Source organism: Lampris incognitus, chromosome 9 (assembly GCF_029633865.1).
Source record: "Lampris incognitus isolate fLamInc1 chromosome 9, fLamInc1.hap2, whole genome shotgun sequence".
In the NCBI taxonomy this organism is placed as follows: domain Eukaryota; kingdom Metazoa; phylum Chordata; class Actinopteri; order Lampriformes; family Lampridae; genus Lampris; species Lampris incognitus.
Genome location: NC_079219.1, coordinates 28,643,149 through 28,656,894, shown reverse-complemented (window position 1 = coordinate 28,656,894; position 13,746 = coordinate 28,643,149). Strand labels below are relative to the sequence as shown.

The window sequence follows — 13,746 nt, the reverse complement described above, 5'->3', positions numbered from 1 at the left end:
GACAAAAAGTTTGAGAACCACTGTTGTAGTCAATCATGAATGTGATGAAGACATGGATCAATGTTTTGGCAGCAGAGAAGAAGAGTGATGAGCGGAGACGAGGCATGTTTTTTAGGTTGAAAAATGCAGTTTTTGGCCATTTGATTGATGTGGTGCTCAAAGGAGAGGTTGCTGTCGAAAATGATTCCGAGGTTACAGATGTGTGGGGAGAGCTATAGAGTGGAGTTATCAATGCTGAGGCAAAAGTTGTGAGTGGTTTTGGTAAGGGATATGGGATTCATGATGATGATGTCAGATTTATCAGAATTTAGTTTGAGGAAGTGGGTTTGCATCCATGATTTAATTTCAGTGAGACTGTTGGTCAGACTGGAATAAGTTGTAGTGGTGATGGATTTAGTGGAGCTGAAGAGCTGGACATCATCAGTGTAGCAGTGGAAGTGGATACCATGACGACGTATGATGTTACCAAGGTGGAGCATGTAAAGGATGAACAGGAGAGGACCACGCACCGAGCCCTGGAGAACGCCTTGGAACAGGGGAGCGGTGAAGGAGGCACAGTTGTTGATGTTGATGATCTGTTGTCTGTTTGTGAGATATGACTTTAGCCAGGACAGGGCAGTACTGGTGATGTTGAGGGGGGATTCAAGGCGAGAGAGAACAATGGTGTGGTTGATGGTGTCAAAAGCTGCAGTGAGGTCGAGGAGGATGAGAATGCTAAGATGGCCAGAGTCTGGGGAGAGGAGGAGGTTGTTGGTGACTTTAAGGAGGGCTGTTTCTGTGCTGTGCTGTGAACGGAAACCAGATTGAAATGGTTTGAACAGGTTGTTGGATATGAGGTGAGCTTTCAATTGAGAGATGACAACACATTCCAGTATTTTTGACAGAAAATAGGACATTGGAGATGGGCCGGAAGTTGCTCATGATATCAAGGTTGAGTTCAGGTTTTTTGAGGATGGGGTGAGAGCATCCAGTTTAAGCATATTGAGGACTGAGCCAGAGCTGAAGGAGCAGTTAATGATTTCTGTAATGGGTGAGGAAATAGCTGGGAAACAGTCCTTAACAAGATTTGATGGTATGGGATCCAGAAGACAAGTGAAGCGTCTCATTCCTACTATAAGATTGGACAGCCCCATCGGGCACACAGGGAAACTTTGACAGGGGTTGAGAAGTAAGGGGGGGGGGCAGGTGGTGAGGGTGGGGGTGGTGGTCAGGTTGCTGTAGGTAGTGTCATTTTTAGATTGGAATAGTGAAAGAGTTGGACTTATTAATTGCGAAGGAACTGAAGGTATTGTCACTGAATCTGAGAAGTTTGTTTATTGTGGAAAAGAGAGCTTTGGGGTTGATGGAGCCAGAGTGCATGAAGTGTGAGTAGTAGGTGGACCAGGCTGTGGTGAGAGCATCTTTGTATTGTTGTATGTAGTCTGAGCAGGCTTGGAGATGCATAGTTAATCCAGTTTTCTTGGAGAGTCTTTCAAGCTGCCACATACAGGATTTCATTTGATGGAGTTCAGAAGTATACCAGAGAGCTGAATGTGTGAATGAGACTGCTTCGGTTTTAATACAAGCCAGCTGATCAAGGCAGGAGGAGAGTGTGTCATTATAATACTTGACAAGATCAGAGGGCTTATCAGTGGGGGAGGCAAGAAAGACATTTTTTTACTGGCAAGAGAGGCAGAAGGAGCTGAGGTGAGTGAGATAGATTTGAGATTTCTGAAGGATATTATGCGATTGACTTTTGGGATTGGGATAGGGATGTCAATGTCCATGGTGATTGCCAGGTGGTCAGAGATACTGAGGTTGAGGCTGGAGCATTGATGTATTTTGAGACCAGTGGAGCAGACTAAATCCAGGATGTGACCACGGCTGTGAGTGGGGAAGTTGATATGTTGTGTGAAGTTGAAGCATTGTAGCAGTTCGAGGAATTCTATGGCAGATTTACAGTCAGTGTCATCAATGTGGATATCAAAATCACCAAGGATGAGAACAGAAGGTGAGATGGCACATAGCTGGGTCAGAAAATCAGAGAAGTCAGAGAGGAAGGAGGGGTCTGGCTTGGGGGGGGGTTGATAACGGCAGTGACCAAGGGAGTGGCAAGGCAATGCGTTTGAATGAATGAGTGGCAGGAATGGAAATGGTGGTTGTTTTAATGTCATTCCTGAAAACAGGAGCAACACCACCTCCTTGCCCCGAAAAATGAGGTTTGTCAATGTATGTGAATCCTGTGGGTGTGGTCTGGTTTAGTGAGAAATAGTCCAGGGGTTTATGCCAGGTTTCAGTAAGGCAGAGGAACTCAAGGTCACTGTCAATTATAAATTCATTCAGAATGAGGCTTTTGTTATTGAGAGAAGGAGTGTTGAACAAAACCATTTTTGGATGATGTTGCTTTGTGATAGGTTGTGAGGACTGAGGAAGGGGGCAGAGATTGGACTGAATCATGTGTCCTTTGTTGTGGTGACAATGAGGGTACTGATTGCTGATGGTAACACAGTCAGGAATGGGTAGAGGTCAAACAGCAGTGTGATCATATCACAAGGGGGAGCCAGCATGAGAAAAGGATGCGACAATCGTTGTGGGCAAAGGGGAAGAAGAGGGAGAGGGTTCAGGAAAGCACATCCATCCATCCATTCAATTATCCAAACCACTTATCCTACTCAGGGTCGCAGGGATGCTGGAGCCTATCCCAACAGCCATTGGGTGGCAGGCGGGGAGACACCCTGGACAGGCCGCCAGTCCATCACACACACACACACACACACACACACACACACACACACACACACACACACACACACACACACACCTAGGGACAATTTAGTATGGCCGATTCACGTGACCTACATGTCTTTGGACTGTAGGAGGAAACCGGAGCACTCAGAGGAAACCCACGCAGACACGAGGAGAACACACAAACTTTACACAGCGGACGACCTGGGACGACCGCCAAGGTTGGACCACCCCATGGCTCGAACCCAGGACCTTCTTGCTGTGAGGCGACTGCACTAACCACTGCGCCACCGTGCAATGACCTCATATGCATTCAAAAACACAAGATGGGGAGGTGAAAGAGTAGTAAATTCAGCAAAGGAGAGAATCAGTGCATGCCCTGTTCACTAGTATTTTCATTTGTTGGCTTACTACTGGTTTACCTGGCCTAGTCAAAGTACTTTCCAAACTCAGCAGGTCCTAGCTGGCTCATCAGGCTTGAAATAGGAATTCTACCTGACAGCGTCTGACATTCAGTGACATACAATAACATCACCTGGGTGGTTTGAAGCATTCAAGGAAACTGATCCATGGTGACCCCTCACAACGCACAAAGAAAATCCCAGCGAATAAAGGCTTCGGTTGTTGAAACTTTCACCTGGATAAATAAATATATACTCTTTGAGTCCTTTTAACTTCTCCATGTTAGTGGAGGTATAGATTTTCATTCAGTTTTCAGTTGATTAATAAATAATGGGCACAAAAGAAGGTGACCACCCTTTCCAGATTCTTTCATATAAGGTTAACATTACATAATTTGTCTTGCTTACATTAGTGTTGTTCAGAAACCACCTTTTTCTAATCATTGCATTTTCTTCTTTAATTTAATAGCCCTATGACCATTTTAACCTGTGAAAATAAAATGTTCTGTTGTTCTGGCACCTTTAAGAGGTCTTGTAGCATGTTAAAAGGCTTCTTTTTTTTCTTTTTTTTTAACAAGGCACTAAAACTGTGACTTCGACTGTGTGTCCCCCACACACCAGCAGACATCTGCCATCAAGCAAAGAGAGATGCTCTAGCTCACAGACAATTTTCAAATAACTGGGAAATTTTCATAACATAAATGATGGCCAGTCAAAACACACCAGTGTCGTCCCAGATCAGCCTCCTGTCACTGTCCTTTTAATCGTGTCAACATAAAATACTTAACAGTCATCACCACACTCCCCGTCATGCCCCTTTTGACTCTCTCCGTCTCTTCGTGACACCGTCTCTGACTCGCAGTCTTTCTCTCTCCATCTTTCAGACTCCCCGATGGCACTACTCGGGGACAACATAGCTCATAACTCGCTGATTGATTAGAGCTACTTTCAGCCAATTATAATTACTGCTTGGTGGAATTATATAGACCTGGAGGATGATCCCATTCACACTGAGCACATGGGAGATGGATAACCTCGGTCACAAAGTTGAAGGTCAAATCCATTTCACATTGCCTTGCTTCAGGAGGGATTGCCTTTTGTATTAATCGAAATGGAAAGCCATAAACTGAAGTGTTTAATAGCATTTTTTTCTTTATACAAAGGTGTTATATATTGAACATTACATAGGATTAGCTATTATTATGCACATTTAGTGGAATTACTGAACTGCCTTTAGCTCTTTTGCTGAAAGAAGTGAATCTAATCAGATTCCAATACTAAAACTAAATTGCATCTTAAGGGAAAGAAAAAATAGTAAAACACTTAAAGTTTTCATGGCAAAAATGTATGACAAGATGCCAGGAAAATGAAACTGAACTGCCTCTTTTCCATGTTAAAACAGGGCGTCCGGGTAGTGTAGCAGTCTATTCCTTTGCCTACCAACACGGGGATTGCCAGTTCGAATTCCCGTGTTACCTCTGGCTTGGTCGGGCATCCCTACAGATCCAATTGGCCATGTCTGGGGGTGGGAAGCCAGATGTGGGTATGTATCCTGGTCGCTGCACTAGCGCCTCCTCTGGTCGGTCGGGGCACCTGTTTGGGGGGGAGGGGGAACTGGGGGGAATAGCGTGATCCTCCCACATGCTATGTCCCCCTGGTGAAACTCCTCACTGTCAGGACAAAAGAAGCGGCTGGCGACTCCACATTTATCGGAGGAGGCATGTGGTAGTCTGCAGTCCTTCCTGGATCAGCAGAGGGGGTGCAGCAGCGACCGGGACGGCTCGGAAGGGTGGGGTAATTGGGCGAATACAAGAAAAATAATCAAAGAACAAAAAACCTTGGTGTCCACAAAACCTTATATAAATTCTATAATAATCCGCACTGTCATTGTTATAGTGGTTATTGCAGTATAACAGGTATCAGTGCTTATTATTACAGATCTCTGAACACATTCACAATAAGTACCACACTGTTGCATGTTTCTCCTGTCAACATATAGATGGCGTTACCAGCCAATCAAAAACAACCTAGCTTGTATCAGTTTCACAGGAGAATTTTTTTAATTTTTGCAGGGATTCTTTTTAACTCTCCGACAACTATTTCAAGACAGAGCAGTACAACAAACAGCCTTCACTCAGTCCAAACAGGCACCAAAAAAAAAAAAAAATTCTAGGTGCATACTGTCAAAACCCATATTACAGCCCACACAACAAACCCATATCCACACTGTTCTGTTAACACCCTCCCACACACACACACACACACAAACAGCTAATGTAATAGTCCAAAGCATTTCTGTAAACGTGTTCCACAACCCCCCCCCCCATCCGCACCCCCCTTTCTCGCCTCCCCACGACTCAACTCACCAGATGGTGGGTGGTTCAGATCCCTCCACCTCCAGGTAATCTGACTTCTCGTCCATCTGGAAGTCGGTGAACACCAGTGAGATGGTGTCCCCAGGATCAGCCAGGATGGTCCACTTACACTCCCCGCTTCCGGGACCACCACCTCCTCCTCCACCGCCACCACCCCCGCCGGCTCCGGCAGAGTCACCGCCGGGGGAATCAAAGCTGGAGATAAGCCCGCTGGAACCCCTCAGGGTGCCGCCACAGGTGTCCTCCTCTGTCAGTGAAAGAAAACGAGGGTGGGAGGGGTTGGGGTTGGGGGGGGGTTGAGGATCAGTGTGTGTAAGGTTGCAGATTCAGGACAGACATGCAACTCACTCAAGAGCTTGATTTGGGAGAGCATACTGCTCCGGACATGTAACATGTATACCTGTCACATCAGGGAAAGCCATCGAGGTTACACAACAAGTTTTGTTTTATTATGCTCACAACATGTCCACAGAAGTTTCCCCTGCCATTTAGACATTTGAGTTCATTTGTTGTCAGTACATATATGCAGTTTTGCATATGTATCCCTGGGACCCAGTTTGTGGTGAGACTAATTCCAGTTTAATTACAAAACTGTGAAACAATCTGAAATGTAGGATTTGTTAATTGGTGGCTTGTGTTTTCATCACACTGGCTAGAATGAAATAATAAGACAAGTAGCAAATGAGCAGATTGCAATCTGTTCATAGCCAATTAATACTGGATTGCTTCCTCCACCACTTACTTCAATGCAGTTTTTGTATGTAAAATAAAGTTCCTCTCGCTCTCTCTCTCTCTCTTTCCCCCACTCTCTCAATCTGTCTGTCTCTAGCTTTTTTTTTTAACATGCCCATCCCCTGTTTAAAAGCTACATAGGTATTCATCACTGTACTTTCCTGTGTTTTGGTAAACAAACAAATGGTAATAAATACGGCTTATAGTATTAAAAACGTTTTTTTTTCCTGAATGAAGTGGTATGACACGTCAGCTGAATCTTAACACTCTACTGTAAAGGTACCTTGTTCCCTCTAACCACATCTCTCTGCCCCTCCTCACTAACTTTCTCTCCATCCCTTCCCTTTAAGTTTCCCTCTCTCTCCTCCTCTCATTTCATCCATCTCTTATTCATTTCACTCTCTTCACCAATCCTCAGATCTCTCTCCTATTACTCACTGCCCCCCTTCCCCCATCTCCTAGTTTCTGTCAAAGAATTATAATGATGGCAGGGCTTTCACAGTTTTCACATCATTTAGGACTAATATGTGACACTCAACTGTGCCAGCTGAAACCTTTGATGGACTGGCTTTCCAGTCAGGGGCTGTCAAAGCTGCCTAGCACAGCTACGGAAAGCCTTGCAACATTCCCCCTATGCTGCATTACACGATTGGTCAAGGAATAAGGATGTTAATGTAGGAAATTCAAAAGAAGATGAAGGAAAATTGGAGCGACAGGGAGGCTGAGAGGTGGGATTGGGGGCTACAACTTAGTTTGATCCTTGACTAAGCCGAGCACTTGTACATTAATAAAGGGGCAGCAATTAATCAGTGTTCAATGTATAGAGGATGAATTGTAATATGGACAGATATATTAATTTGTTGTATGAAAATAGTTTTGAATAAGTGTGCAGAAATACATGATTTATCATCTCGTTTAGTAACCATCATCTCATACCAACCTAAACAATCATGCACACCTAATTATAATATAGCAAAACAACAGTGACGCTCATAATTGGAAATCCTTTCCACACGTCATTCCAGAGAATGGCTGGCAGAAATCTTTAATTGGCTTTGAGTTCCAATTAAAGAAGCTCTGCCTGGTCTAACCGAAAGAGCAGTATTGCTTTTTAACCTTGACCACAGATGACAGGGCACTTTAAGATGTCCTCATGGCCAGCAGGTGGAGAGGACAGTTTTTGGGGTGGTAGAAAGTTGGTGAAAGATTAAAAAACTGAAAGTGAGTTAGGAAGTTTCGCTGACTCTATGGAGGTTGCTGGAGCTGATTCAACTGGGCAACTGGTTCACCACTGGCAACCGAAAAGATGCTTACTTTCATGTCAAAATTGCTACCATACATAGGTAATTCCTCCATTTTGCTTTTCAGAGAGGAGCTTGCAAGTACATCAGTCTCCCACTTGGTTACTCCCAAGTCTCTCACACTTTTTCCAAGTGTGTGGATATGGCACTTGAGCTACTTTGGCACCAAGGCATGAGAGTCTTCATTTATCTAGACGTTTGGCCTGACAGCCACTCTGAAGGCCAGGTTGTCTGAGCCCTGGAAAGCAGCTGTATTGGACATGGTCCTAGAAGTTTGTTGCACTCTATCAATCATGGCGTCGACCATGATAAATCTCCTGGGCCTGATGGCAGCGGCTCAACCAGATGTTCCACAGGGCTTACTACATAAAACACTTACAGAGGTGATTTCCATGACTGAGCTTGACCTTAAAGTGCCACAAACACAACATACTTACCTTGCCATCAGCAGCTCTCTATCCCCATATTTGATCCTGACTTTCATTTCCCTCTGGCAATTCATTCTCTTCATTGACACAGCCGGTTACCCCGGTGGCTGATGTCAGCAATTGAGCTACACCATCAACTAGGAAACATCCTAATACACCCAGCTTGGCGTGCTCTCCACTTCACATCCACAAGACCAAGTGTTAATGAGTCGAGCTCACCAACTCCACACTGTCCTTTCGGCCTTCAGCTGTCCAACTACCCACTCCCTTCACCACTACCACCCACCACCTCACTACCACCAAGGTCCCTACCGCGGCAGGCGTGGCGGCTGACACCAATGACCTTCGTCATTGAAAGCTGTCAATCTACGATGAGAATGCCTCAACGGTCAACCTGAAATCCTTGTGATTGGGGGTACCATCTCCAGGTTTGTTAAGCTCCCTGGCAACATAACTTACTGTTTCTCTGGATGTACAGTTTCCGGTGTCTCTCTATACATTCCAGCCATACTTGATTACCATCCAACTGTCCACACAGTTATCATGTACGCTGGAATCAATGACTTCACGTCAAGGCAATTATTAAAGCTACAGTTGGACTTCGAGTTCCTCACTGTAACTTTAGACAGCCTGAGCAAAAACTGTATCCTTTCTGGCCCCATTCCATCCCTAGGTAAGGGCTCAGAGTGCTTTAGACACTTCTTCAGTCTGCACTGCTAGTTAATGAATTTCTGTTCTGCTACAGGCCTTGGTTTCATCAACAACTTTTGACTCACTCTGGCATAGGAGGGACTTCTATAAAAAAGACAGTATTCACCCAAATGGCTAGAGGGTTAAGCAACTGACATATAACCTTATTCATTGCATGGTTTGTTTGTTTTTTTGGACCCCCCCCTTTTTTTCTCACCAATTATACTTGGCCAATTACCCCACTCTTCCGAGCCATCCCGGTCGCTGCTCCACCCCCTCTGCCGATCGAGGAAGGTCTGCAGACTACCACATGTCTCCTCCAATACATGTGGAGTCGCCAGCTGCTTCTTTTCTCCTGACAGTGAGGAGTTTCGCCAGGGGGATGTAGTGCATGGGAGGAATGCTATTCCCCCCAGTTCCCCCTTCCCCAAATAGGTGCTCTGACCAACCAGAGCAGAGGAGGTGCTAGTGCAGCGACCAGGACACATACCCACATCCGGCTTCCCACCTGCAGACACAGCCAATTGTGTCTGTAGGGACGCCCAACCAAGCCAGAGGTAAGATGGGGACTCGAACTGGCGATCCCCCCATGTTGGTAGGCAACGGAACAGACTGCCACGCCACCCGGACGTCCTGCATAGCTTTTTCATCCTGACATTTAGCTGCATGCAGAGATCATGCGATAAACTCTGTATCTATCATGTGTCCTTCTTGCTCTCCCTCTGACAGGATGCAGCCCTTTATTTCTCTGGCTGAGCCTGGTCCTCCCCCAGTCCATCCTATCTCTGTCATAATTAACAACAGACCACCAAAATGTATCAAACACTGTCAGTCTGCTCTTAATACATATAGTTTTTCTCAGGTCTCCATCAAGAGTTCACTCTCAGTCAAGCCTTTCACTCCAGGGCTGTACCGATCAAGACCTTGGCAAGACTTTCGTTAAATGTTCAATTGAAGTCAGTAAAAATGTCTGTTCAGTTTGTCCAGTGGACAGTTGGAGACTTAAATGTTCTTCCCTGCTGTATGTGATCATTGAGTGGGCGCTGGAAATTAAACAAATAAACAAAAAGAGAAAAAGTACAAGACAGTGCAGAACCGAGGCAACAGTCCATGGCACCATCTTGATGACCTGCCCTTGATCCAACCCTACTAAATAACAACAGACCTGTTTCAAAACTACCATTCATCTCCAAAATTCTTGAAAAATATCATTGAACAGCAGCTTCTTGAGGTCACTGAAGGACAATATTTTCAATAAATTACAATCCGGCTGTCACCAACAACATAGTACAGAAACAGCACTACTACGAGTGACAGAAGACATCCTTATGCGAGCTGACAATGGCGAACATTCTATCCTGGTCCTGCTTGACTTAACTGTTGCTTTCAATACTACTAATCACTGCATCTGGGTTGAAGATGTAAATAAGTAAGCTGGTATCTCGGGCTCTGCTCTCAGTTGGCTCTCATCCTATCTGTCTAACAGGAAGTCTCAGGCTGCCATAGACAACTTTGTGCCCGCAACTGCCCCTATACTCTACGAAATTCTGCAGGGTTCAATCCTTGGTCCCATCCTTTTCTCAATCTACATGTTACTTCTAGGCAATCCAGTTAGCCAGTTCAATTGCGTCTTTCACCACTACTATACTGATGACATACAGTTGTATTTATCAGTTAATCCAAATGATATGTGTAATATTGGTACCCTTCATGACTATCTGGCTGCTATTAAGGAATGGATGTCACTCAATTTCCTTCAGCTCAAGTCAGACAAAACTGAGGTTCTCTTTATTGGTCCTAATAAGTTTGTCTCAGAAGTGAAACCTTGTTTTTTTGCCCTATGGCCATCAATGTCAAACCCTCACAATCTGGGTGTACTTTGACCAAAATCTGAATTTCGAACTACACATAAACAAGCTTGTGCAAACCTGCTTTTTCTAACTCTGGAATATTGCAAAAATAAACTCAACCAGTGATCTCAAATTACTAATCCATACCCTAATTTTTTTACGCCTTGACTACTGCAGTGCTCTTTTCTCCTGTCTCTGTCAAGCAGCCCTGTCTTGCCTGCAACTCATGCAAAACACTTAAGCCAGGCTGCTAACCAACACCAATCTTAGATCCCACATCACACCAATCCTTGCAACCCTTCATTGGCTCCCTGTAAAGAATAGAATAGACTTCAAGATACTGCTTATCACACATAAGGCCTTACATGGTCTTGCCCCTTTATGATTAACAGTTTATTTTTTTCACAATAAACAAAACATATATATTTATACAAGTATTTCAATTACAAATGACAGGGATATTAAATCAAAATGTGATAGAAACAAAACAAACACAACCAGACCAAAAATAAATAAAAGATAGGAGAGACATCCTGAAATAAGGAAAGAAAAAAAAGAGGAAAAAAAAGAAACAAACAAAAGAAGAAAAACATGACTGTGATGCGTGGAGTGCTTAAAAGTTTACAGCATTGCTTGTCAACAGGTATTCTAACCAAATGTATCTCAGTTATTTGCCTTTTATGTGATTATGTTACTGTTATTTTTATGAGCTGGAAATGCCATTAAACACTCAATATATAAGAATGGACTGCCCCCATTTCATGTGATATTCCTCCACCTTATCAAGCACCCTGTATGATAACTATTCTAGGGCAGCCAGCTGACCAAGAGAAGTGTGCCACAAAGATGGCGCTGGTGGAGAGGAGGCAAAATAGGATGTGACCGATACTGTGGGGCTAGTTTGGCTGTGATATAGTTCATGGGTGTAAGAGGAGTGCAAATGGTGCTCTCAAGATGGAGCCACGGGGGAGCTCTCTCTGGAGACAAGGATCACTGTGCCATACACCTGAGAGTGAAAGTCTAATGGTAAAATAACAGGTTAGGCACCGCAAGGCCTCCTCTGTCCACTGGCGCCTTCAGTTTTTGCAGGCTCATTCGTGGGCATTTATTGTTCCATAAGAATTTGTTACAAATTTGATCAAACTGTTTAAAGTAGTGTAGCGGGATTCAGGTCGGAGAGCCTGCAGTAGGTAGTTGAATTTCGAAGCACAATTCATTTTAAGGATGTTTGCCTTGCCCCACATAGAAAGATACAATGGAGACCAACGCTCTATATCAGCCTGCAGTTTGTCCATAAGGGGTTTATTTTAATCAAGTCAGACAGTGGGGGGGGGGTGTTATTCCAAGGTAATTGATGCCTTTCTTAGGCCAAGCAAAAGTGCCTGATTGGAAGAGGTTTTCGGGGCAATATGGCGTAAGAAGGAGAGCCCCAGACTTTGTCTAGTTCACTTAATAACCTGAAATGGACGAGAACTTGTCAATAATTTTAAATCGGGAGGAAAGAGTGTTCAGGAGCGGATATAAACAAAAGAATGTCATCTGCATACGACATCAGTTTGTGACATTTGTCACCAATTTGAATGCCTGAAAATGTAGGTTCATTACGGATAGCCACTGCTAATGGTTCTAGTGCAAAGGCGAAGAGCAGAGGGGAGAGAGGGTCCCCCTGTCTGGTGCCTCTTCCGAGTTCAAAGGAGGGAGAGATTATGCCATTGGTGAGCACAGATGCCTCGGAATGGGTGTATATGGGACTAATCCAATGTTGTCTGCTGAGGAGCGGGATGGATCAAAGAGGTTATAACCCTGTCCAGCCGATTAGCTAAAATTTTAGATAGTATCTTACTGTCACAGGAGGTCAAACTAATGGGTCTGAAATTTTTACAATCTAAAGGGTTCTTCCCTTCTTTCGGAATAAGAGTAATAATGTCCTCTGATAGAGAGGGAAGAAGTTTTCACATCTCTAGAGCTTCGTTATAGGTGTCTAGGAGTAATGGTGCTAGTTCCTCAGTGTAAGCCTTATAGAACTCAGCGATGTAGTCGTCTAAACCTGGTGCTTTGCATGAGGGTAGGTGCTTTATAACGTCAGTTATCTCTTCAATAGTAATGGGTGAATCAAGATGTTCAAGCTGGTCCTCTGAAAACAATGGAAGATTGAGGGTTGACAGAAATTAAGTAATGTAATTTTTGTCCACCTTTGACTCAGAGGTGTAAAGTTTTACATAAAAATCTCTAAAAGCTACATTTATCTCCTTGGGATCAGACAGAAGATGCCCATCTTCCCTCCTAATAGCCAGAATAGTGCTCATTGCTTCTTTTTGTTTAATGTATCTGGCGAGTAGTTTACCAGCCTTATCACCCTCCTCAAAATATTTCTGTCTGGCCCGAAAGAGAGAGAATTCTGCCCTCTGAGTCATAATTGAATTAAACCCCGTACCTCAGTCTAGTTAACCCAGTAAGATTTTCTGGGGACGTGTTTTTTTTTGGTCTTGCCCCTTTATACATTTCTGAACTTTTTTTTATCCTTACTCCACCTCTAGGCCACTCAGATCTTCTGACCGGGCGCTCCCTCCGCAAATCCAAGCGTGACTGTGCTTTTGCCGCAAGGGTCCCATCCCTTTGAAACAGTCCCCCCCGTTAAATCAGCTGAGTCTGTAAAAAGCTTTAAAAACGTCTCATACCCAACTCCACCAACTTGCCTTCCCTGTAATGGAGCTTTAATTTTTTACTTTTCTACATAACGGGGTGTCTCCCCGCCTGCTGCACAGTGGCTGCTGGGATGGGCTCCAGCATCCCCGTGACCCTGAGAGCAGAATAAGAGGTTTGGATAATGGATGGATGGATATAACTGTATATGTTTGTTTGTCTGTATCTGTACCTGTGCAGCACTTTCTAACTTTTTTTTTGAAAAGGTGCTGTATAAGTACACTCTTACTTGTATTTCAAAACTGTTTGAGCCTGTATTCATAATGCATCATAGTAGGTTATTCAGAGCTTTGGAGATGGCCTTCTAACGACTGAAAGTGTACATAACTTTGGTTGTTGTTGAACATACATTTATTTGAACAATCATTTCCCATGTTATACCATGTTAGATAAGCAAATGTTAAGGTATTTAGAGAAGGAAAGACTCCTGCTATCCCTGTGTTTTGGTTTAACGAGTGACCGTGTTAACTGTGACTTAAGTGATGGCAGCTGTTGAAAACACGAACAGAACACATAGTGTCCTCCTAAAAGCCTTTAATTTC

The 13,746-nt window shown here is 44.0% G+C and overlaps 1 protein-coding gene across 1 annotated transcript in view; it reads right to left on the bottom strand.

The window, feature by feature from the left end:
- The window catches only part of LOC130118211 (CUB and sushi domain-containing protein 3-like), a 473,370-nt gene that overhangs the window by 357,467 nt on the left and 102,157 nt on the right, over positions 1-13,746 (bottom strand). Inside the window, 2 exon segments of the mRNA XM_056286604.1 lie at positions 5,492-5,633; positions 5,682-5,747. Of these exon segments, the coding sequence (XP_056142579.1) occupies positions 5,492-5,633; positions 5,682-5,747 (208 nt within the window).